Source organism: Rattus norvegicus, chromosome X, assembly GCF_036323735.1.
Source record: "Rattus norvegicus strain BN/NHsdMcwi chromosome X, GRCr8, whole genome shotgun sequence".
Taxonomy (NCBI): domain Eukaryota; kingdom Metazoa; phylum Chordata; class Mammalia; order Rodentia; family Muridae; genus Rattus; species Rattus norvegicus.
In genome coordinates, this window is record NC_086039.1 from 138,874,284 (window position 1) to 138,901,005 (window position 26,722).

At 39.6% G+C, this 26,722-nt stretch overlaps 1 protein-coding gene and 1 long non-coding RNA gene across 3 annotated transcripts; one reads left to right on the forward strand and one right to left on the reverse strand.

The window, feature by feature from the left end:
* The first annotated feature begins 1,542 nt into the window (after positions 1–1,542).
* Positions 1,543–8,083, forward strand: LOC120099270 (uncharacterized). Of its 2 annotated transcripts, none has more exons than XR_005498345.2 (4): positions 1,543–2,047; positions 3,370–3,604; positions 3,709–3,829; positions 7,374–8,083. It is a non-coding gene; the product is annotated as an uncharacterized LOC120099270 (long non-coding RNA). The 2 variants fall into 2 exon arrangements; XR_010061639.1 differs by lacking the exon at positions 7,374–8,083 and adding an exon at positions 4,759–5,265.
* Positions 6,244–20,262, reverse strand: Sycp3l2 (synaptonemal complex protein 3 like 2). The gene is made up of 8 exons (XM_217535.8): positions 20,128–20,262; positions 17,752–17,884; positions 17,091–17,160; positions 16,668–16,702; positions 13,322–13,439; positions 12,436–12,535; positions 8,877–8,975; positions 6,244–6,585 (listed from the first exon to the last, which is right to left on the reverse strand). The coding sequence occupies exons 2-8, from the start codon at positions 17,861–17,863 to the stop codon at positions 6,481–6,483; spliced, it is 639 nt and encodes a 212-aa protein (XP_217535.4). The 5' UTR covers positions 17,864–17,884; positions 20,128–20,262; the 3' UTR covers positions 6,244–6,480.
* Between the last annotated feature and the right edge of the window lie 6,460 nt (positions 20,263–26,722).

The following is a 26,722-nucleotide window of genomic DNA, read 5'->3' on the forward strand; positions in this document are numbered from 1 at the left end:
GGCCAGTAAATACCTTCAACAAAATCCCTAACCTAAAAAAAGAGATGCCCATAAACATACAAGAAGCCTGCTGAACTACAAATAGACTGGACCAGAAAAGAATTTCCTCCTGTCACATACACAATAGTCAAAACACCAAATGCACAAAACAAAGCAAATCTTCATTACCAGCCTCCCACTGCCTGTCCTGCCCCCTTCAGAGATCAAGGACCTTCTACTGGTTTCCCTTCCTCCTTCCTATAACCCATATTCATCTATGCCATCACTGTCTTCTGGTATCTCTTCCATATTCATTGTCCTTCCTCCAACACCAGGGCCCTCTGTCCCATCCCACTCTTACACCCATCCTAAATTCTTTCACTTCCCCTTCTGGATCTAAACCCCTTGTTTCTAATCCCCTCCTCTGTGATCATCACTATCCCTCGTGGAGATGTGCAGTTTTCCCCAACTTTTTCCATTTCCTTCACTGCCCTTGGCTTTCTGCTTAAGAGCCCATCATTCTCTGGACCTGACTCAGGTTCATGCCTGTTTTTCCACATTGGCAGGACCCACTGCTTCCTGGGAATGGGGGCAATCAATGACTTAGCAGGTACTGTCCTTTCCTGATCTATGTTCCTTTTTCTACTTGTGATCTGTGTAACTGTTGGACCCTTTTCTGATAGGCCCTGAGTGTCAACCTTCCTCCTGTCATCTGTGCTCTGTCCTCATTGATCTACCTGGGATGGTTCCCAGAAGCTCCTTTTGACTAGTTACTTCAAGGAAAGGGCTCACATTGAAGCAGAAGCAAGGAAATCAGCTTGTGGCCTCATCAATTGGTATGAATACTGAAAAGCTACTCACCTTTGAGAAAATTTTCCCATCTAAGCACCCTGATTGCAACTCCAATATGTATGTTGGTTCACAAACCCTGGACACTTTTCAGGTACATTATGCCTGGAATTCATGGTACAGCTTGAAAACACACAAATTTATCTAAGACCACTAAGGTACTTTAGGGCCCTTAAGAGTTTCCTAGGGCACTTTTAAAGTAGTTACAGGACGCTTTCCAAATTTACACCCTTTCAACATACTAGATCCAGAAAATGGTAGGGCATTAACTTTGGTTTTTATCTGAAAATCAGCCCCGGCTGTGTATGAGAAAAGCTCCAAAAGCTAGAGGTTTTTGCAGGGATAAATAGCTCCCAGCTCATCAAAATGGCCCAGAAGTTTATTTCTGGTTTTTCCCCAGTAACCAAGACACTGAAAACAAATCAAACTGCATCCCTCTGAACTCCAGCCTGTATTCCAATTGCTGTCTGCTGACCATCTTTTGCTGCTTGGTGTCCAATTATGGAGACATGACAAGGGTCACATATTTAAAGCACTTCTACTCCGGGACAAAACAGGGTTGGTACTTGTATTAAGTCGCGAGAAACACATTTTTTGACCTGGATTGTCTCTGACTTTCTAGATGGAAGCTGGGACTGACACTAGTCTCAGTAGACTTAAATCCTGACAGCCAGATGTAGTTGTGCACTGGGCTGTAGTCATATTCAAAATTATCAACATTCTACATGAACTGGTTGTTGGTATTCTAAGTTCCAACCCCACAGCTACCTGGTAACAGCTGTTTTTTCTCGCTTACTCTTCTCTGCTCTCCTGCCCTCTTCCCTGTCCCTTCTCTCCCCATCCCCACCTTCCCTCCACATGCCCATGGCCGGCCCCTTCTGTGTGAACAGCTGCCCTCCATGGTTCACCACATAGTACCAGCTCTTTCCACATGGGGTCACTTAGGCTCGCACTAACCATCTTTGATCTAATCACTCTCTCTTTTTCACTTCCTGTGGCATCCCGCTGAGGTAACCTGTCTGGTAAATGGAAGGACGTTCTTTATGCCCAAACATTCATCTACCTTCGCTCTAATCGTTCTGTTTCGCTTCCTGTGGCATCCCGCTGAAGTAACCTGTGTCACGAGTACTGGCTGGTCAGTCCAGCAGGCCACCCCATCGCCTTGATGCCCCGCATGCAGCTGCCTGCCAAGGAGAGCGCCCTCTTCAAGCAGGTGCTGGTGAGCAGTGACCTACTCGACCTCTGTGAGCTTTCTTTACCTCAGAACTTGACTTTCCATGTGCACACATGGTGTCAGGGGAGCGTTCTTGAGCTTGGAGCTTACCTGTGCTGCCTCTAGGGATGAATCTTTTTACTGACTCTCATTCTAGGACCTTTTCCCACCTCCCTGTTTTTGAGACAGTTTAAAATGCCAGGTCGGGCATGAATAAACTGCTCTCTGGCTCAGGAGCACCCGTTCTGAGTGTAGCCCCAGCCCTAGTATTAATAATTGATAACCCCTATTAATAATTCCTATTCTCGTTCATGGGTCTATCGGTCTTTGCCGCCTGTCCCTATTTCCTGGGATGTTTTGGTCTAATTTACACTAAGCAGAAAACAGTATCTCTGTTTGGCCCCATCTCCCTCCTCCCTTCCTCATTGCTGCTGCACTGCTGCAGTCCCTAGTTCACAGCAGCAGGAAACGCATGTCTGGCCCCATCCCTTGAGTCTGACAGGGACTCTGTGAGACCCCTAGACCTCCCACCTCCTCCCTTCCTCGTTGCTGTTGCACTGTTGCAACTCCTGGTTCGTGCCTCGTGAAAAGCAGGTCTGGCCCTGTCCCTTGCATCAGCCAGGGCCTGTCTGTGAGATCTGCTTTCCCATGAGCATGGGACCCCTACACTTGGTGCACTCTCTCACGCACTCACTTCTGTGCTCTGCCTGCCTCTTAGCAGCACCAGGAAAAGCGAGTCTAGTCCCATCCCTTGCATCCTGCCAGGGATTCTGCTTGCAAGCGAGCTCTTTCTGTCCAGGACTTTACTCCTGTGCTCGGCCCTCCACAGCATCGAGAAAAAACAGTGTTCATACTGTCTTTTCCAGTGGGCTCACACTGCCACCCTCGTGCCAGTGACTCAGCTTCACAAGTCTGCACACACACTACTCCCTTGCTCTGCAGATTTTTCATTCCTATCCTGTCTTGACATTTGGTGTTACTAATAATTTACTTCCTGAGGAACGCTGGCGAGTGTGGGAGCAGGTGAGAATACATGCAGACCAACATATCCAATTGGATTTGTCGTAGCACCTGACCAAGATCCCTGATGAAATTATAATTCCACAGCTGGTATTTTAGCCAGAGATAGATTCATGACCTGTCTCCTGGCCTGTCTTTACAGGACAGTCTGAAAACCAATGAATTAAAAACAAAACAAAACTACAAGGTCATTTAGGAAAACAGAAAAACCCATCCCAATTTTTAGAACACCTTACCGAGGCTTTATTGTAATACACCTGAAAACTCAGAAAGTAAGCAACGTCTGATGACCTATTTTCTTTTCCCAGAGCTACCCTGACCTAAAAGACAAACTTGAAAAGCTAGAGAGAGAGCCCCTAACTCCACCGGCAGAAGTTTTGGCGCGGACCTTTAGGGTGTACCATGGGAAGTGATGAGAAGGCTCTCAGACTAAAATAACCATATGCTGGACAGCTGTCTGACCAGCCTCAGCCACTGCCTGGAACTCCTGGTCTTCTAAGACTAAGAGACCACCAGTCTCCTGCTACAGATGTGGCCAACAAGGTAATTGGGCAAGGGCTTGCCCTAACTTCCAAAAGCCAAGAGGCTCTGTTCTAAATGCCATCAGGAGGGACATTTGGGCTGTCGATTGCTCTCATGTTGCACAGGACAGAGGAACATCATGTCCAGATAACCCTCCAGTGGATCTCCTAGGATTGGCTTTGGACAAATGAAGGGGCCTGAGTTCCCTGGACCTGACCACTGCCATCACCAGCAGGGAGCCCCCAGGTAACCATCATGGCATGTGGGCAGCCCATTTCCTTCCGCTTGAACACTGGGGCCACTTACTTGGTCCTAACAGAGTTCTGGGGACACACTTCTCTCGCACATTTCCCCATTGTCAGGGTAGGGGGACAACCTTACCTTCCTCACCAAACCCCACCACATAGTTACATTTTTAGGGGTGTACCTGTCACCCATTCCTTTTTGGTAGAGCCAACATGCCCGGCCACTTATTGGGAAGGGATCTTCTAGCTAAGTTGGGAGCCTCTGTTTTGCTCCACCCATTTGCCCAAACTCAAGCTCACCAGCAGCCCTTCTGCTCTTTCTAGCCAGCCAACCTACCAACAGGGACATGTTGCTTCCTTTACCAGCTTCTCAGGTAGAACCTCAGGTCTGGGAGGTCCAGAACCCTTCTGTTGCTAAACAGTCTTTCCAAGTAGGATCTGGAAACTGGTTTCTCTGTCTGTCTTTTTTTTTTTTCATGACAAACTGTTTTAAGACATCCAGTACAGTTTTGAGGGACAAATTGTTCCTTCTGCTCCACAAAAAGCTTATCTTAAATAATGTTCATGTTGTTAACTCACGTTGTTATCTCTTTTGTAAACTTATAAGCTACAGGAAACCCACTCAGACCTACCTCTCATGGACCAAATAGACTCCACCCAGATAAGTACATCTGCCTAAAGTTCCCACTTACTACTTATTCCAAAGGGTGGGATTCCTCTGGGTTTCAAATGTACATCTAAGATAAAGATTTTTCTTTTCACCCAAATGCACTCAATCTTATTCTCTGTCTCTATCTGTGTGTGTGTGTGTGTGTGTGTGTGTGTGTGTGTGTGTGTGTGTGTCCCAGCATCTTGTCAAGTCCAGGCACTTACTACACCCAGAACAGCTCCCGAGAAGTGACCTCCAGATGCTCCAATCTCCTTTCACAGACACAGATGCTTCTATTGGACCTGTTCCTTCTGACCTATCCTCAGATGGTTCCACAGACCCTGGACAACAAGGAAACTGCCAAGTCTTAAGACTGGACAAACATCCCATATCCACATTTCTAGGTTCCCTAGAGCAAGCAGAAAGTAGTCAGAGATCATGACGACCCTATTCCTGCTCCACTGTCGCCTTTAATTATTTTATTATTTAAACCAAAATGGGGGAATGTTGGAATTCTGTCTAAGCTCCACCCCCACAGCTACTTGGCAATAGCTAGGTATGCTCCTCCCCAGTTGCCTGGCAACAGCCAGCTGTGCCTGACTATAAAGGGGGCTGCTTGCCCACTCCCCTTTCTTTTACTCTTTTGCCCTTACTCTTCTACACTCCCATGCCCTCTTCCCTGTCCCTTCTGTCCCCATTCCCCCCTTTCTTCCATGTGCGCACAAAGGTCGGCCTCCTTTGTTCTGCCTCTCTTCTACTCTTCTTTCATTAAACCTTTCCATGTGGAACCATGTTGGCTTGGTATGTTCTGTCTGGACACTGGCCGAGATTTAAAATTTAAAGCCCAACACTAGTGTGTTTCCTTAATCCTATACACAAGAGCAGGGACTGTGCCAGCACCCATAGTCACGTTTAGAGCCTGGAATTGTGAGCTTTGGTCTTCAGCACATTTCCTGGAATAGTGCCTGGACCAAAACATTCCATATGCTTGATTACACTCTACATGTTACTTCTGTGTCCTCACAGAATCTTACTCCCAGAACAACATTTCAGAAAATACTTGGAAAAGGGGGATGTTATACATCAGTATCCTACAAACAGAACTGCCATTTTCATATGGCCGGTTGTACCTGCTTAAGAAAAAACAGTGACACTGGGCTTGTTGACTGCACAGTCATTCCTTCATAGGAGAGGGCAGCGAGATTTGTTGGGGTCTCACCACTCCTCTTAGCTAGGGAGTGGTTAGAGTATATAGGTTGGGCGATTCCATCTATGAATTTATGGGGAAGCCATTATCTATACTGGGTGAAGACATCCTAGTGTGGCTTTTGCAGGGTCACCAACATTTCTGTCAGTAATACCTCATTCATGTTCCTTAAGTCAGGGTCCCCCAGGGGAGATTTGACTTTTGAAGTGAGGTTAGACGCTGCCTAGTCCCCCACTGCCTCATCATCTGTGCCTTGTGATTGATAAGAAATGTACCCATTCTGAACCCAAAACCTACATATTGTTCTGAGACAAGGTTTTACTGTATAGCCTTAAATGTCCCGGAATGTACTACTATAAACCATCATGTAAATATCTGTGTTTCCCAGTGGTTTTAGGCGACTGCTGCTTTATAGAGTAGGCTGGCAATGAACTCAAGAGATCCACTGGCTTCTGCCTCCCAAGTGCTGAGATTAAAGGCACTCACTACCATTCCATACCTCTAAACCTGTATCTTTACTCTTAAAAGTTAATTAACATTGAAAGAAAAATTCACTACCACAGGTTAACAACTGTTTATTTAGAACTCAATAGGAATAGAGGTGTCACACTTTAAACAGTTAATGACAGAAGATAATATAAAATACAGTCAAATTGGTAAGACATGTGTCTGAGATAATATGAATTACATCAACTCAGGTTCAAGATTTTCTCAAAACTCATCAGAAAAACATTTAACGTCAGGAAAACAAATTATCTTGGTGCTTTTTGTATTCCATGCTTTTAGAAATTGATACTTAGCCATCTGTAATTTTTCTTTGCAGGAAAACAATTTGCTTTTTAAACTCACTGTGTATACTAGAAAGTACACTGCTCTTGTCCTTTTCCAAGTTCTCCATACTCTAAAACACAAAAGAATGGTTTAATTATAAAACAGCTTTACATCACAGGTTCTAAAATTTTAAATTGTCAAAATTAAGAATCTCTTCATATTCAAACATTATCTTTACCTATTCCATCTTCATAAAACCATTGTAATATATAAACACCCAAATTCATACCATAAAGAATATATATGTGAATCAAAGGTAATTATGGAATGGCAAAAGTAGTACACCTTGTGTGAATTAATAGTTTAATGGGAGGCTAAGTTTAGATAGAGCAAAAAAAGTAAAGCTCACCAGTCACCCTAAAGCATAGCTGGAAGGATAAAGAACTGAACACTAAGTTAGACAATATACCAAGACTCAGTCTGAAAAGCAGGGTGGGACCAGGGATTTATGTTAGTTGGAAGAGTGCCTGCCTAGCATGAATGAATCCTAAATTTGATTCTTAGGGCAGTATAAACCAAGTAGTGAGATGTGCTTGTAATCTTAGCGCTAGAGAGGTGAAGGCAGAAGGATTAAGGGCCTCACAGATATTCTCAGGAATATAGGTAGACCAAGGCCAGAATGAGCCACATTAAGACCATACCTTTAAATATAGAGGAAGGACAAAAATGTGTAGAATTAGAAACACTAGAAAACCCATGATCATTTTTGAAAATTTCTAATAAAGTTCTCAAGTATCAGGTTATAGTTTATTATGACTAACAACGTGAATAAAGTTAATCAGATTCTCTGTATTATGAGATTGTTTTCAAGTTATATAAAACAAAAACTACATTTTTGTACTTCTGTTTTTATTACAGGATCATGCTGTGTAGCCCACGCTAGTCTCCAACTTTCCATCTTTTACTCTCAAGGCTCCCCAGAACTGGTATATCCATTGAAAAATTGAGTGAATTTAACTAACAAGTTACTTTTTTTGTCTAGTATTTATGGTGTGCTGTTATGTGTAGATAGATTTTTAAAAATAACACAGTATAGCTCACCCATTTGAATGGAAAAGTGGAAACAATATTATTCAAACACTCTGTAACTAGAATAGAAAGAAATCTAATTTTAGCTATTGTGTAGAAAATGGGGTGATTCCAACTACATTGGTAAAAGAATAATTCTTCAAAAATAAAGGAATTAAAAATATTCAAGGGAAAAATATATCTAGTATAAGGCAATTATGTAGAGAGATGATGTTAATGAGCATATATAGTAAATGGAAAGGATCTTGTAGAAGAGGTAGTTATAGATTAGATTTGCAGAAAAGAAAGAACCAGCTTAGATAGCTTACTTGGCAGACATATGCAATTAATCCTCTGCTCAATATTTAAATATTTTTTAAACTAAACTATTCTTTTGTGCACTTTGGATATAGGACCAAGAGGACCCAAGCTAGATCTGACCTGAAAGCCTCCCTGTGAACTAGTTTTCATGGTGGCAGGAAAGATTCCAAAAGAGAGAGGCAACCAATAGTCCTGTTCAGCTATAGTGAATATGAAGCACAATTTCTAGCGTGACATAATAACCCTAAAGTTGAAGCAGTGGCATGAACACATTGGCAGTAACCAAAAACGCTCTAATTGGACTTCAGACCCACTCTTTGATGTTTCTAGAAATTAATAGTATTTGAAAATGTCTTAAAATTACTGTTGGGACCTTGACTTATTAATATGTGCATATGCTGACTTATAGGTAATTCTATAAATGTGTAACATTTTAAAAGGTTTTATCATTTATCTATATGGGCATGTCTATGTGCACACACATGCATATGGGTGTTCATGAATGCCAGCAGAGGGTGTCCTATCTCCTGCAGCTGGAGTCACGAGCCTCTTGACATTGGGAAGCAAATTCCAGTTCTCTGACAGAGCAGCAGGTGATCTTAATTGCTGAGCCACCTCTATATCCCCTGAATCTACAAAATTTAACCCTCACCTTTTATGTTCTGGACTCAAAAAAAGATTATGAAACCATTTTGGCCACTGTAATTATTCTAAAATCTATTGTGTCAGAAAATATTTCTACAGTACATTTGGAAACAAAAATACTGGACAACCTCAACTAAGTACTCCCTTATTCTACAGTATTAAGGTATACACATTCAAATAATTATGTTAAAATGATGTTAATATACAGGCTTGATGTGTATGCACATTTCTGATAGAAAGTCTCAACGTTTTCTGTTTTGCATAATTCCTCATCAAAATCATGAAGAGATCTGCCAATTTGCTTATTACTTCAGTCACAATTAATTCAGAATAGAAATCAGTTAAAATGTATTAAGAGAATGTACTGTGTTACAATGTATTACATACCTTTAAGAACTTGTCATTTTCCTGCTTAAGGGCTTTCAGGCTGTGGCTCTGCCGTGATCTACTTTGTTGAAAGGTCTTCTGTTGCTGACAGAAGGCACTCTACAAATAGAAATGAATAGCTATGTAATAGCAGGCATGTATGAAGTCTGTTGCTTTTGAGGCTGTTCTGTAGATCAAGTCTACAACTCAGCTAACCACATGGACTAAAATATTCAATTCAGAAAGAAAGAACAATTATCAATTAATCTTGAAAGGAGTCCTTAAAAGGACTTGTTTTTATAATAGATGTAATCAATAATTTGTTTTGATATTTTTTATCACTTAGTTTAGGCAATTCTTGTTTTTGTCACTAACCAGGAAAAAACATTCTCAAAGTTCTGGCATAGGAACTTTAAAAGACATTCTGCACTGCACAGAGCAGTTAGGAACTCATGATCTTCCTGCCTCAACATTACTAGCAGCTGGAATTACATGCATGCAGCGTGTGCCAATGAGCAGGAATTCTTCATATTCAAGATATAACTTATTCTCACAATGTTTACACAGATGATTTTTCAACAATGGTGTCCATTCAGCTCCTTAACCTATTCTCCACCAAGGACTCTGCCCTCTAACCTACTTTATACACTCATTTAGATTTTGCCGCTGGTGTTAACACATCTCTCTATACTGCTGGTAATGGCAAATATGCATTATTAACTCCATGGCAGATGTTGTTTTGAACCTTATTATATAGATTAAGTCTGTGCAAACTCATTTAATACTTCAAACAGCTACAGGAAATGGATGCTCACCATTCAATTTCCAAGATGAGGAAAGTGAGATACAGTGGTACACGGTCTGCTGTTCCTGAACTACCTATTACTGAAATCTGAATCAGATCCAAAACATTATGCTTCTAGAATCTATGCTATAATTGTTATAGAAACTCTCTCTCCACATATTATGTGCTCATATACACATTTTACTGTAGCTTACTCTTCCCAGTATTATGGCTGTGATCCTTCATGACCAAAAACATCCATTAACTCTACGTTCTTTTCACTGTTGTACCTACTCCTGTTATCTTCAGTTTTCTCTTTCTAGCCTTAAATTCCATAACCAGTTATTAAAATTACCCCTTTGCTGTGGGTTGATGTCTATATGCAGGTGAGGGCAGGCACAAGGTAAGTCAAGGCCTGTAATTTAACAGTGAAAAAGTAAGGCAGGCACAGAGTTTTTGAGAGGAGGGAGAGGGAAGAAGGAAGAACCAAGATGGAGGAGAAAGATGTGGCTTTAAATTGTCATGGGTAGCTATAAATATCTTTTAAGGACTGAATTATTACAGGACAGTTTGTCTTATCTAACTGGGCAGTTTCTATCACTATCAATTGGCTCTGCGTTTATTGTGTGGATGTTTTGTGGGGTGAGAATTTACTGTTATAAATCTGATTGATAACTTACAAGCTTCTAGAGTTTTAATTTTGCTGGGTTACTGGGAATTGTGACTATAACCACAGGGCTGGTTTGGCAGCGACCTGCCATGGGAACTAGAAGGGAGGTCACTGCAACCATGGTGGCGAGATCGTCATAGGGCCCAGAGAGTAGCTGGAAGTAGCATGGGATGGAAATTGGGAATTTAGTGAGTAAGGTAGAGACATTTTGAAAGCTCCAGGACAGAGAGTCTGCCGAGTCTGGCTGACTGAGATGAGAACGCCACACACATACCACGCAGCCTAACGGTGTTGTTGATAGTGTGGGTTGGTGTTCCATTTTTTAAAAACATACCACAACACTTTGTATATAAACTTTTCTCAGTACTTACTCTTTCACATTTACTTGGCTAAATGTTAAATTTGCAAACCTCAGCTCTAGCTACTCTACCTGATGGCATCACCTACACAATCGGATGACCCCACTTCATGGAGTATATAGAAATGTACACATGTACACATGTACCCAAGTGATGACTCAGTCTCCCATCATTGCATCCCCCAGGTATCTATGTGTGTATGCCATGTGCTTTCCCTTCTAGTTTTAAACCTATGGTACACTTCTTTTGGACTAAGTTCAATCTCTTCACATGCCCCATTCTTAGAAACTCAGCAGTTGCCTTTGCTTTCCTCATTGTAAATATATGCCTCTTCTTAGAACAAACAACAGAAACCATTATATTACTCCTTGGCCTGTCATAGGTTTTCCTATCATGTGGCACATTTATTTCTATACAGATTCTGCTCACTTTTTCAATCTAATCATACAGATTCAGTACACCAATGATGAACTCTAAATTGTCAAATCTATCTTCTTTCACATGTAATTGGCATACTGCAAAAGTAATAATCTCTTCTTCTTTTAGAAGGCTTCCTTTACTTGGAGGAATTTAATTTCTACCTAATCAATTAGTTGTTCTCAATCTGTTTTACCAGCTCGCTCTCACCCTTGAGAACCAATGCACGGAAGGACCCCAGACATCTAGATGCCCTTACACTTCTCATTTACAGCTCAGTCACCTCTTGATAGCTTCAATGACTTCATTTGATCTTCATGGTTTAAAAATTAACTAAAATTAACAATTCTCAACTCTGCGTCCTTAACAAATGGCTTTCTCAACTCCATCCTCACATACTAGTGCTCCACTGAATGTCACAAGTGTTTCAAATGGGCTCCACTGAATGTCACAAGTGTTTCAAATGGAAACCATCCAACCCCACAACTGTTCTGATATAATGAAAATGGTTTTCTAAAAAGTGAAAAGAAACTGATGAAAAGTGTAGTTGATGACATAAAATGTATGCATGGGGTTAATTTTGATGGGATTAGATAAGTAACATATTTTTTACTACCGAGGGTAAATGATGTTGTGAAATGGTTCTTTTAAGCTTTGCAAAAATGTGCTCATCTAACTTGCAAATGTGCCCTGGGTTAAGTCAAGAAGTCAGAAGGAGAAAGAGGAGAAAAGGAAGGAAAGGGTGTGTGAAACAAGGGAGAAAGAAGAAGAGCAAGAAGATGAGAGGAAGAAAACGATGTAAACCATATTCTGATGACAGTGATGGATTCAGGAATGGGAAGACGATCAAAACTAGTTCAGTGATAATTCCTGCACAGGAATATTATTCCAGGGCTATCGAGAAAGGCCTGTCTCAGTTCACTAAAGCTAATAAATTTGTAGTTAAGTCTGAAAACGGAAGTCCATATGGTGTTCAGTAAATTCACTAAGACCCAGACACAGCTTACATAATACTACATAATGCATCCCTCACACCATTTTACTATGTCTGAAGCAAACCTACCCACAATTTCTTTTATACAAATCAGTAATCTTTCATTTATTCTTTTACCAGTTTCTGCTGCTTGAAATTACAAGGTCTTAGCTAATATCAAAAGTCAAATGGCTTTTTTATGAGCACTGAATGTGTCTATATTACTGTGCTTTATGGTTCACCAGGAACAGAACACAAAACTAGTAACATCACAAAACCTGACTCATTTCCCTTTGATTTAAGCAAGGTTAGCTTCTCTATTTTTACTTGAGACTTAGTTATAATAGATGAAGTATAACACCAATTGTGATACCAACAGTTAGGTTATCTTCAAGATCTCCAACTTTCTTCATATCAGAATCCCACTGATGAAACAGAGTTATAATCTGCTCAGTATATTCAATTTTAAACTCCCGTCTGTAAAACATAATAATGAATGCCATGTTACAGATCAAGATGAAGAGAATGTACAAAGAATTTAATTCCCGTTTTATACAATATAAAAGGACATTATAGCAAAGTAAATATTCTTATGGGAAATTAAAAAGTAAAATTAGACTTTTATTGATTCCAGAAGTATTGTTTCTAACTAAAAATCTGATCACACATGCCTTATTAAATAATAAGAATGTTTGACCATTCATCTATCTGTATATATTTATATAAGTGTGTGTATATATATATACATGCAATATCATATACATAATGACGTGAAAAATCAGTTCATCTCCAAGCAGTTTTCTTCCATTTTTTTCTACTGAATACATGCTCTAATATCAACACCATGAGTTCCAAATAGAAATATTTCACTTAAGACTTTTATCTATTTGACACAGCCAAGATTACAAGGGAATAATTAAATCTTATAAAATACATAAATTGTTTATATGAAATTGACTTTTTTCTACCTTGTCAAACATATCTATTAAAAAATTAATAGCTTCTATGATATCCACCTTTGACTGTACTTCCAGAATGAACAGGAATGGCCTTTTAGAAATGCTAATTCTCCTCAATTATTATTTAAAAAGAGAAAACAATGATATTTACAGGCTTCCCAGAAACTTATTTCAGTACAGGAAACTATCAACATGAAGAAAAACAGAGCCACAAATTTTTACTTGACTCCGTGTAAGGGAGTAATTAGCACCAATGGATAAACAAGAACATCATACAAATATGGCTATAAAGAAAGGATCTTACACTTCATCCTGATGAACTTTCCAATGTTGTTTGATATGCTTGTCACAGTCTTTAACAGCACCTTTAATGTATGACTCCATTCTCTTTTTCTTTTCAAGAACAGCATTGCTAAGGTGAGCTACATTGAAAGAATATTATAATTTAATGTTGAAAAAAACATTGCTCTCACATATGCAAGTGAACACAGATAAAAGTAAAAGCCATTGAACAATAACAGAGATATACCAGCAGTCTCACCTAACCCAGACCCCTGAAATCTCTCAGACACTGAGCTACCAACCAGGCAGCATATATAACCTGATCTGAGGCCACTGACACATAGACAGCAGGGGACTTCCTGGTCTGGCTTCACTGGGAGAAACATCACCTAACCCTCTAGAGATTTGAGGCCCCAGGGAGTGGGGAGGCCTGCCGGATTGGGGGCTTGGGGGGGCATCCTCTTGAAGTCTAGGGGAAAGAGGAATGGGATAAGGAACTGTGGGATAGTTGACCGGAAGGGAAACAACTGGACTGTAAAAAAATAAAAGTACTAATAAAAAACAAACAGTAAAATTTCCAATTAAAAAATAGCATCAAAATGTAAATAAGAAATACTCAAGTTAATAAAGATGGGGAAAAATAGAGTCAAGAAAATGCCTAATGCATGTTGTATTTTATAGCAATCAAAATTTTTAATTTTTAGACTAGATATACTCAAGCAGTAATGTTCATAGAAATATTCCAAAGTTAAACAAAATTCTAAGTATATGAAACACCTCTGTTCCTAAGCATTGTGAATGCGAACTACCTAACATTACTATAATTCTGATGTTCCTACTAAAGACAATGTTTTAAAATTGGAGATATAAAAATTTTAATAAACAAAATGACAAAACAAAATGAACCTTTAATTTTTCCATGGAAAAATCGTAAGACATATTTTTAGTTTATAGAATACGCTCCAATTGGAAGGATGTTTGACTGCATTATTGTTGCAACTAATTATATGGAAAAAAGCAACAACAACAAAACAGAGCCAGAATCCAGGATGGATGTGGTGGTCACAGTCCTTTTATACCCCTTAGGAGGCAGATGCAGGCAGATACTGCAAATGCCAGACAAACTAAGGTTGCATAGTGAGACCTTGTCTCAAAATAATTTTAAATTAAGTTGAATTTTTTAAAAAAAATTGAAAGCAAGCACTCAAAAAGGATAACAATGAAGTGATAAAAAATTTATCCATAATGCAGCAATGATAATTTGATGGACTTTTTACAAATGCAAGCAAGGGCCAAAGACGGAAACAATTTTACTTTAGTAATTATTAAGAAGATTTTAAAAAATTCTGTGAAGCTTTTATAAAACATTTTTACAGTTCATAAAAAATTTTAATACTTCAAATAATGTTTGCCAAAAGTATGCCATATCATATACCAAAATCAACTGTCACTACTTATGATGAAACTTAACTATTACATAAGTATTTGATGTTTTCAGCACCTATAATAAATTTACAAAACAGGTACTCTAACACCACCCAGCTGGGAAACAGTCCAAAAGACTTGATAGTATGAATTATCCTTGAAAAGGAAGAAATGTTAGCTGTTTTTAAAAAATATTGTCTCCTAAGCTGGATGAGGTATTTCTTTAATTGTCACAATTTAAAAATAAACATATATCACAAGATTTAAATGGCTTTGAAATAATACAGGGGTTGCATATATTGGAGGATTTGGAAGAAAGAAAGGGAAGTAACATAATAATAATAATAATATAACCTCAGAAATTAAAATATTACTGCATAAGATTCAAATAAATGAGTACTATCTCTTAAAAAGCTCATAAAACTGATAATTATGATTTTTTGGCATCTAACTGAAGATCTCTCACTGACCAGTAAAATTGTCTTTGATTTTTTTCAGACATAATTTATTGTTAAAATGCTATGGGCAGAACTAATTGGACTCAGTGTGCTAAATACATACATCGTAAGAGAGTCTGGCCCAGGCAGAGGCAGGTACATGCCTTTGAGTTTGAGGCAAGCCTGAGCCAGGTCTATGGAGTATTTCAAGGTGATCCCGCCAGAGACCACCATATGGTTATTTCTTAAAGCTGAATAGAAAGTCTTTATTGCAGGCCAGGGGATGTATGGGGAAATTTTCCAGATGATGCAGTCCCGGTCCTTCTACTTCTTAACCTTTTACACATAAAAACCATATTCTGGTTGGCATATCAGGCAGTAATGGGACTACAGGAACAAAAAAGCAGGGTTACTACATGTATGAATTTTCCACTCAGAGACTTTCCCAACCACATCCTAGAATCTCTGACTTTGTCACTGTTACTTTTTTAACAGGTGGGCTGGCTAGTTTTTTGTAGTTGATTTCTTTTTAGTCAACTTGACATAAACCCATCTAAGAGAAGATATCCCCAAATAAGTAAATGCCTTTATAGGATGGGACTACAGACAAGCCTGTAGGGCATTTTCTTAATTAGTGATGGGAGAAGGCCCAGGTCTATCTCTGTCTGTCTCTGTCTCTCTCTTTCTCCTTCTGTGTGTGTGTGTGTGTGTGTGTGTGTGTGTGTGTGTTTATGGCAGTGTGACGTCCCTTGGCACATGCTCCTGGGTTCTGTAAGAGAGCAGGCTGAACCAGCAATGAGAAGCAAGCTAGTAAGCAGCACTCTTCCATATCTCTCTTAACTTCTATCTCCAGGTTCCTGACCTATCTGAGTTCCTCTTCTGGCCTCCTTAAATATTGAACTTTGGTGTAGTAAACCAAATAAACCTACTACTTCCCATGTTGTTTTAGTCATGTTTTTTCATCACAGCAATAGAAACCCTGACTAAAACAGGAGGAATTTCTTCCTACTTGCTGGCCTGAATGGTGCTTCTATCTTGGTATCAGTTGTAATAAATTCTGGGAGCCCATTAAGATTTGGGAGTCTACGAAGTTCTGGGGGTGTTGTTATAATAAAGACACCATGTTAAAAGAAAAAAGTTGAGAGGGAGAAAAGAACCCAGGAGGATTCCTAGTGAAGAGCTAGAGAACAGAGTAAATTGAAGCATTGATATACATAAAGATGTGTATGTAGAAATCTGTTAATCCAAAGAATTATTTTTATAAAATTTCTTATCAATTTTACTTTCTATAATTCCATTTAAGTCAGACATACCCAAAAGTACCACTTTTACTTTCCTATTAAGGAAAAAGTTAACTAAGAAAATCTCCAATGCTAAGTCAAAAATATTAGAGTAAAATCCTATCACTGAGAATAAACAAATAGATCAAATTAATAATCTTATAGTACATTAACAGTATATACTTTAAACAACTTTCTCTAGATACAGATACATCAAAAAATGTACCTCCAATGTTTTCCATCCTATTCTTTACTTCATTTCTGTAAAGAAAATGCATTTAAAAAGTTAAAGCTGGGAGTTTAATTCAATGGTCAAGTATCACCCCCCAATGTTCAAAGCACTAAGTTTGATACCTACCACTAAACAAAACCAAACCTTTCATTTGAATGTTTGTAATATAAGTGCTTGGTTTCAAGAGAATATCAAATGTAAAATAACATATACACTGCTTGTTAGATAAAAACAGAATAAACTTCCTAATCTTTTTGTGTTTTTCTTTTCAATGCGAACTCAGTCCAAGATGACCGCGAGCTAGCTTTGTAGCTGAGAATGTCACTGAACATCTTTTCCTCCTGCCTCTACCTCCCCAGTGCTGAGATTACAGTTATGGAAATAATTTTTTGAGCAGGCAAAAAGTCAATATATTACCTTGTATCTCTACCATCCCTTCTTGGAGGAACCACTGCCTTCTCAGTATTACTAAATACTGGGCTTCTTGCTGTATTAAACAAGAAAAATTAAAAACATTTGAAATTAAATATGCTATTTTTGTTCATTTAAATAAAATACCAATTTTATTTGTAATTCTTTCAGGCATTTCCAACACTGTATTTTAAAGCATAAACATAAATGCGTTATTATTTTGAAGGTTAGATGAAATAAAATCATAAATTATGTCTGTTTTATAAGTTTTTAAGTCTTTCTGAGGTAATACCATTGTAAGTTATTTACAAATTATTGATGTGTGAAGACTGTAAAGGCAAGGTACCATATGTATTTCTAGAACTGTACAAACTTATGAAGAACAAATAAGAGTAAAAACAAGTGTGCATGGAAAGATTAACCTTTTATTCTATTTTAAGCAACTATGTAAAAAAAAAGTCAAATGAATCAAGCAGGTAAGATGACATGGGAGGTAAGAAAGTAGAGCTTACTTCCAAGCCTAAAAACAACATGACTTATATCTGAGACATACATGAGGGAGGAGAAGACCCAAATCCTATAAATTGTCCTCTCATCAGCCCCCTTACCCAATACACAAAAATAAACTATGAGATACCATCAATATTCAGAACAGGATAAATTGTACCTGTGGGAGTAGAGTGTGTTGAGTACTCCAGAACATCATCATTTTCTCCCACTTCCTCTTCGTCTTCACCACTATAAAAGCTATAGACTGAAAAGTGCTTCCGACTGTCCATTATCAGCTTCAAAAATGTAGCCTGTATTTTTCAGGAAAAAATATATTTTAATGTTTTCTCATTTAAAACTGAAATAAGAACAGATCACTAATCTTAATCCAGAGCAACGAACTTAAACCAATATAATGCAAAATATCCAATCAGTATTACCTGAGTTGAATAAAAGGTTACCAGTTTTTAATATATTACTGAGTCAGAAGTCAGATATCTGTAAGTTCTGAATTTAAAAATGAAGAGGACTGAAGAAATGCCTCAGTTATTAAGAATGCATACTGTTCTTGCAGAGGACTTAAACTTAATTCCCAATACTCACATCAGGTGGCTCAGAACTTCCTATAACTCCAACTCTAGGAGGGGACAACAACTCAGACCTCCACAAGCAACTGAACTCACATACCCATACTTACCTGCATCCAAACATACTTGAAAATTAAAATCCTAGGAAAAAATGTAATGATAGCTTTAACCCTGACTCCTAATGTGTTTGTACTTAAGCACTGAGACATCTAATATTTTGGTCCCATCACTGTCAGAATCTTAGGAATTTTGAACAAATATTTAAGGGAGCCTCTGACCCAAATAAACCAGTGGATTATAGATCACACACATACCCAAAATCTCATAGCAAAATAAATATAAAACAAAAATTGACAGGGCTAGATATGTAGTTTGGTGGTTTACAATGCAAGTGTGGCTCAACTGTCAAAACTGCCAGAAAAAAAAAAACAGACATGATGACTCTGATCTCTTTAATTACAGTATTCCATCTGGAGGCTGAAAATGGCGATCTCAAGGCCAGACTAAGCCACATATGGAGTTTCTGGTCATTCTGCCCTACAGTAAGATCCTATCTTAAAAGGAGTCAAGCAAACAAAAGCCTAATTGATCAAACAAAAAGATGGATGTGCCTGTATACTGCTATAATCCCAATACTCGAAAGACTGAAGCAGATACAAGCAGTATCATTTTCTTACAGAAACAAAACAAAATACAACAAAACAACAAAAAAATAGGACTTCAAAAATGGCTCAGCAGTTGGGCTCCCTGAGCAACTTGGGGATGGGGAATTCAATACAGGGTCTCTCTTGGTAACTCTGGCTGTCCTGGAACTCAGTTTGTAGACCAGGCTGTCCTTGAACTCAGAGATCCTCTGCCTCTAGTGTGCTGGGGTTAAAGATGTGTGCCACCAGGTCACCGCCCCTTCTCAAAGACAAATATTCAGTCTTATCAATATCAGCAGTCAGTGCATCCAAGCTCAAATATGCCTGGAACTCAAACCCCAGTGGACATAATATTCTCTCTAGCCTCCCCAGCACACACACACACACACACACACACACACACACACACCCTTTAAAAAAAAACCTAGTATGGTTCTTGAAAAAGTAATGTCCACACACAATCTATACCAAACATGCAACAACATATACAGGAAAATTAAAGTGAGTTTTTAAAGTATACAGGTCTGGCTTAAGAGAGTACAGAAATAAGTTTCTGTTCTGCTATATACCAGCTGCAGACAACATGCCTCCAGCCACACGTCTGAGGCCTATAGTGGTTCCTCAATACACTTAACATATCCTAGACCCTCAGTCCACCCAAGTCTGTATTATCCAATCCCTTCTACCCTCTACAGCTCCTCCTTGCCCTCATCCCCTCATCTCTCTTATAGGATCCCTCTTTGATCTCAGTTGCCATCTTTGTAATGACTGCTGAGACTTCCCAGGGTCCTCACTCCTCTGGGCTTTCCTTCCTTCCACCTAGGCTTCCTTCAGCCTATTCAAGGTCCATTACGAAGCAAGGCTCACCACATCCATTTTCCTGTGAGAGGCTTTAGCAAGGTTCACCACTGCCTCCATTTTCCACTCAGGGACGTCAGCAAGATTCACCACCGCCTCCATTTTGCCATTGACGACCTCAGCTAGGTTTACCACTGCCTCCATTTTTCTTTTGGCGCCCTCGGCAATACTGACTACCGCCTCCATTTTCCCCTTGGCAAGCTCAGTAAGGATCACTACCATCTCCATTTTCCTCCCGGTAACTAAAGCAAGGGTTGACCACGGCCTCCATCAGCATCCAGAATAAAGCCAAACAGATTTGTCTCACAGATAAAATGGCGGCTTGGACGGACCTCCCTCAATGCAGCGCACTCTTCCCCCTCCTACGTACTCCTTCCTTCTTACATCCCTTTCCTTCTCACACTCCCTCCTTGTTACACTTGTCCCCTCCTTGCACTTGAACCCCGTTGAATGAACCTGGCTTACCGGTCTCCAGTTAAGCGAAGACTCTCACAACTCCAGCATTCTTCTTGAAGCTTCTTCGGCAAAATGGAGTCTCAGCCGAGTGAGAGAAAAGCCAGGACCATCAAGGCTCCTTGCTGATTGGCTGAAAGATAAGCTCATGCGCACTTGATGCTGCAATGGACCCTGGGGAGCAGTGTATGGGCCCTGGGGGGGCGGTACATGGGCCGTGGGCATGCGCATGGCCCTGGGGGCGGTACATGGGCCATGGGCATGCGCATGGCTCTGGGGGGCGGTACATGGGCCATGGGCATGCGCATGGCCCTGGGGGTGGTGCATGGGCCCTGGGCATGCGCATAAGCCCCAGGGGCGGAGTGTGGGCCTTGGGCATGCTCCTGGGCCCTAGGGGCGGTGCATGGACCTTGGGCATGCGCATAAGTTCTGAGGGTGGTGCATGGGCCCTGGGTATAAGAGTGTGTCCTGTGGGTGGCGCATGGACCCTGGGCATGCTCCTGGGCCCTAGGGGCGGTGCATGGACCTTGGGCATGCGCATAAGTTCTGAGGGTGGTGCATGGGCCCTGGGTATAAGAGTGTGTCCTGTGGGTGGTGCATGGACCCTGGGCATGCGCATGGGCCTTGGGGGTGGTGCATGGACCCTAGGCATACACTTGGGCCCTGGGGATGGCACAAATGGGTTCTGAGCGAGGCCCATGGACCTGGCCCTCTTTATGTGGATGGTGCCCTAGAAGTTCAAGAACCAGCTACAGTTTTTCTGGTTTTCCCTTCATGACTCTCCCACGAACTGCTGAGCTTCTAGATCTGCGGTCTCTTGCTTTCCAGTTTATTAAGTTTATAGCAGGGTTGCCCTTGCAGAGGACCAGAATTTGGTCCCAAAACATAGCAGATGGTTTGTTTGTTGTTTTTTTCCTGGCCTTGGGTACCTGTGCAGAAACAAATATGTTCATACTCATAAGTGAACATAAATATAATTTTTACTGTTTTAAAACTACAAAAATGAGTCAAATATGAAAAATACAAACTCCTCCATTTTGAACCAGCATTTTGCCCATGTTCATTGGAATATTATGCACTATTCAACAATTTTCTGGGCCTCTATACTGCACTTGTCTCACCCATGCTTATTTGTCATTCCTCATTCAGAAGTATAAAGTAGGTCTTCAAAGGGTCTAATCTTCTTAACAGTAAGGAGACTTCCCAAGAAGTCTTGTCCAGAAGAAGGCTCCTCAAGTGTCACCTTCTTCTCTAAAAAAGGGATTCCAAAATCCCTATCCTTCTTAATCCCCAAGAATGCTCCTTAAGAGGCCTGTCTTTCTCAATCAGAACTGAATTCTGTAGACAGACTTGTCCCTTAAGAATATTATAAGGACTCAGTTTTGGCATCTGGGAACACAAAAGTTCTAAAACCTCTCCATGTCTAGTGGGAGGTGTGGAGGTCTAGAAATTCTTCAGGACACAACCCCTGAATCTTCCCCAGTGGCTGGGGAGATCAGGAGCAAGACTGAGTCCTGTGTGCGTGAAGTTTGTTTCACTGGGACCTCCAAAAAATTTAATAAATCCAAGTGAAAAAGATACAAACCATGATATGATTTTAATCAGTCAATTAAGATTGTAAGAGTCCACAGCACTGGGGATATGGAACCTTAGGAGGTTACCTCCTGTAGCGAGGCAGGAACCCCAGTGGAGTGATAGAGACACCAACTCACCCACAAAACTTTGAACTGAAAATTTATCCTGTTTAAAAGAAATGTAGGGATGGGAGATGGAGAAGACACTCAGGGAATAACCAACCAATAACCAGCTCAACTTGAGATTCATTCCATGGACAAGCACCAGTCCCTAACACTATCAATGATCTTCTGTTTTGTCTGTAAACAGGAGCATGTTGTCCTCTGAGAGGCTCCATCAAGTAGCTGACTCAGACAGATGCAGACACTCACAGTCAAACAGTGGATGGAGTTTGAGGATATTTATGGAAGAGTAGGAAGGATTGCAGGCCCTGAAGGGGATAGGAACTCCACAGGAAGACCAACAAAGTCAATTAACCTGGACTTTTGGGGCTTTCAGAGACTGGACCACCAACCAAAGAGCATACAGGGAATAGATGCAGGTCTCCCACACATATGTACCAGATATGCAGCTTGGTCTTCATGTGGGTTCTGAACAACTGGAACAGGGCTATCCAAAAAGCTGTTGCCTATAAGTGGGCTATGTTCTTCTAGCTGGGCTGCCTTGTCTGGTCTTAGTGGGAGAAGAAACACCTATTCTCGCAGACACTTGATGTGCCAGAGTGGGGGGATACCTAGGGAAGCCCCACCCATTCAGAGAAGAAGGGGAGGGGGTGAATGTTTGTGGGAGGGAGTGACCAGGAGTGGGACAGTGAGCAGGATGTAAAGTGAATAAGTAAAAATAAACAAACAAACAAATAAAAATATTATAAGTGTCTTGATGCCAAAACTCAGGGGCACAACATTTTGAAAGGCAAAATGCAAAATTATACCAGTGTTAGATGTGGCTCTGAGTAACCTTCCAACATTTGGTTTGACAGAACATAGTAGTTATTTCAGATACAGCATGCCACCAATTTAGATGTATAATTTATTTAGTTATTAATGTTTGAGTTTGTATAAACATTAGTCATTTTAGTTAATACATCTGGACCATGGTCAAGGAGATGGAAATTCAAAAACATAGATATGATGACTGTTGTGGAGATAGAGAGCTGAGAATTGTCTAAGAACATGAAAAAAATGGAGTCAGGACAAGATGGAATTACTTTAATCATTTCAGAATAATTAAGGTGAAAGATATAATTTCATTCTTTTGCAGGTAGAAATCCATTTTGATTGAGTTTAATCTTGTCTCATTTTCAAATTGCTGTCTAAGTATCCCAACATATTTAATATCCTTTCTATATCATCTATTAGTTCAACATATTGTCTTTATAGACTGAACCAAATCAATTTGTAAACTTCCAGCTCTGCTGATCTACCTATATATCAGTACCACTTCTAAATTCTAAAATTCTTTTATATATCTTAATATATTCTAAGCCAGTTCTCCTGATAGGTGTTTGGATTCAATAGTTTATTCTTCTTTCTTTCTTCCTTCCTACTTTTTTAAAACAAGAATTCTTACATATATTATATCTGAACCAAAGTTTTTCCTCCATTACCTCCTCCCAGGCTCTCTCCCCTACAACTCTTCTCCCTCAGATCCATGCCCCCTCCTCCTCCTCTCAGAGAAGAGCAGGTCTCCCAGGGATATCAACCAAACACTGCATAACAAGCTACAATAAGACCAGGCATATACCATCACATCAAGGCTAGATTAGGGAGCCCAGTAGGAGGTTAAGTGCTCCACAAGTAGGCAAATAAATCAGAGAGAGCCCCATTCCCACTGTTAGGATTTCCATAAAAACACCAAGCTACTCAGTCATAACATATATGGAGAAGACTTAGGTCAGACCCCTAAAGGTCCCCTGCTCTCTCTCCAAGCCCACCCCCTTGAGTCCTTGTCAGTTGATTTGGTGGGCCATGTTCTCCTGGTGTGATCCTGACCCCTCTAGTTTCTCTGATCCTCTCTTCCCCTCCTCTGCAGTCCTCTCTGAACTCTTCCTAATGTTTGTCTATGGGAATCTGCATCTCTCCCAAGTGCTGATGATGTCTCTGTGTTTTGCTTGATAACAATTCTGTGAGGCTCTGGCTCCAGCACAGTTTTTTTTTTCATTTTAAAAAATTAGCCTCTTAATATAATATTGTCTCTATCTCACTCTGCTAATCTACCTATTTATGTATCAGTACCACTTCCAAATTCTAAAATTGATTATTGGTATTATGATTATATTAAAATATCCTAACAATGAATAAGGGGTGTTTTTTCCAATAAGTAAAAATGCTTTTCTGTCTATATATTTGTGTGAGTCCATACCTGTTGTACATATAGAAGCCAAAGGATACCATGGGTGTCATCATTCCTCAAGTGTGTCCACATTATTCTTGTAACTTAATGGTTCAGTTAGTTTGGCTGTGTAATGAGATCCAGGAATTTGTCTGTCTTTATCTTCAGCCTTGAATTATATGTAGCACTATACTGGGCTAGTTCTCATGGATTAAGTCTTCTTCCCAGGCCCTACTTTTGAATTTTTAAAATCATTTTGTAGAGTTTCAACTTTGTTTTCTTTTCTGTACGGTCATATTTAAGTAGAAAGTTGTATATTTGTTGAATATAATAAATTTTTTTCATTTTTAATTTCTGAAACTGCAATACTGGCTACACATGTTCCTAAACTTTGATTTCATGTGGGATAGTAGCTTGATAATTGTGGAGTTTTTTGGTCTCAATGGAGGTAAATTTTAGTTAACTGTCATTTTCTACACAATTCTACTACATTTAGTTTTGAAAAATGTTGTGGATATATAATAAATGAATGGTGTAATATAATAAAATATATGTGATGTTAATTTTTTTCTTGTGCTTAAATGAACAATAAACTATATGATATATTATAATAAATTCCGATTTATGAACAAAATATATTATTATTATTTTTAGGATAATTTAATTATGCCATTGTGGCATAAAGATACTCGGTATTTGTATGGGGACATCTTACAAGAGCTCAAACTGTAAGTCATAGTAAACCCTTCATAAAGTTGCTTTTTCATGATATTTATTCTCACTGTTATTATTGATACTGGAATTTGACCTTACTTAGTTGTAACCATCCTCAAATACAAGATATTCCTGCTTCATCCTCCTGAGGAGTCGAGATTGCAGCATTGCACAACCAAGACTAATGCTTTTGTCTCCTTTTCGGGAAAAATGTCACTATTTAATCTTCGATATCCTTGACTCTGATGCCTTCCTGCCTCTGACTCCATCTAGACTACTAGGATTACAGATAACCTCACACAGGCTTTTTCTTTGCTTTTTAATTTGTAATTACTTTCTGCTCTGATCTTTTTTATGTCCTCTTTCTCTTTTGCTTGCTGGCTATTAACTTTAGACCACTAGCTTGTATTCTTTTTAGTACTTTTCCTTTTAGAATGATAAAACATCTCCCTGTGTAAATCCCCGAGGTTCTGATAAGCAGTGTGGTTTTGCTACCATTTCTGTGTATCTGAAATTTTCTTTTGTGTGTTCTTTGATTCATGAGTTTTTTTAATGTGCTGATAGCACTTCAAATAAACATATTTCTAAAGATACATTGTTTTCCTGGGATATTCTAACAGTATCTGTCCTCCGAATAAAACCTGTGAATTGAAGTTTATCAGTTACATAGTATGTTCATTTTTAAAGTCATGTGTACTTGATAAGAAAGACATTCTGATTTCCACAGAATTCTGGTTATATGCATTAAATAGAACTTCTTCACTAACATTTAGTCTTTTGCTTATGTTGCTGACACATCTGTCTCTTTGGCTGCAAAGTAATTGAGGAATGTTTAGATATGAGTTAAAAGTCTTATATGCTAATAGTGTATTAATGAATTGTTCCTTTTATAGCTATCAACTTCACACACACACACACACACACACACACACACACACACACACACACACACACACGACATGATCTCACTATGAAGTCTTGATTGTCCTGGAACTTTCTGTGTGTACCAGGATGGCCTCAAACTCACAGGGATGTACATTCTCTTGCCTCCTGAGTGCTGGGATTAAAGGCATGCACCACCACCCCCATCTACATTTGTATTTTGAATTTATAAATTTAAAATATACAACCTTTTCTATGATTTGAGCACTAAGAATTATATATTGACCAGAGTAATCTTGCCTTCAATTCTTCCATTTGATATTTATAAAAGAAGAATAGGAGGTACAAGGTGTGTAAGAGCCCGAGGGAATGGAGGACACCAAGGAAACAAGGTCCCTCTAAATTAATATGATCAAAGGTCATATGAACTCAGAGGCAACAAGCAAAATTCTCCGGGAATGGATTATGGCTTCTTCTTGTTTCTTATACCATTTTTTTTCATTTCAGTTTATTCTGTGACAGAAAGCTATCATAGAAGGCAGACAGTCAAGGACTAAGCTAGGAGAACGTAACAGAGCTGATGGTAAGTGAGGAGGAGCAGAAGCTAGCACACAAGCATTATATCATGACGAGATGTGGCTGAGCACCAGGTAGAGGGCCCCTGCCTCTGTGGAAAAGGCTAGAGGCTGCTCCCTCGGAGGCCTCTGCTTTTATCTCGGGGATCAGAGAGTTCTCCTAAGTCCCAGAGACATTTAAGCTTCCTACCTCACTTTCGCCCAGTGTGAGCTCTGTACATTTCACCACATAGGCCTTGCAGCTGACAGATTGCACACAGCGAAGGCATGAATTAGGGGCCCTCTCAGAAAATACCTAGTCACAGGAAGCTTCAGGGTAAATGAGAAACTACAAATACCCATTTGGTTTATTCACCTTTGTTAATAGAGACCAGAGTCTCTTCTGCTGGTGACAGCTTGCTGTGCCATTGTAGTTTGTCTTGAGAAATGAGTTTTGAAGGAGAATAAAAGCCTTTCACCATTCTGAGTGAAGAGGCACCAAATTCTTGCCTACAGTTATGAGCAGTATTGTATAGCAACATAAATTATTT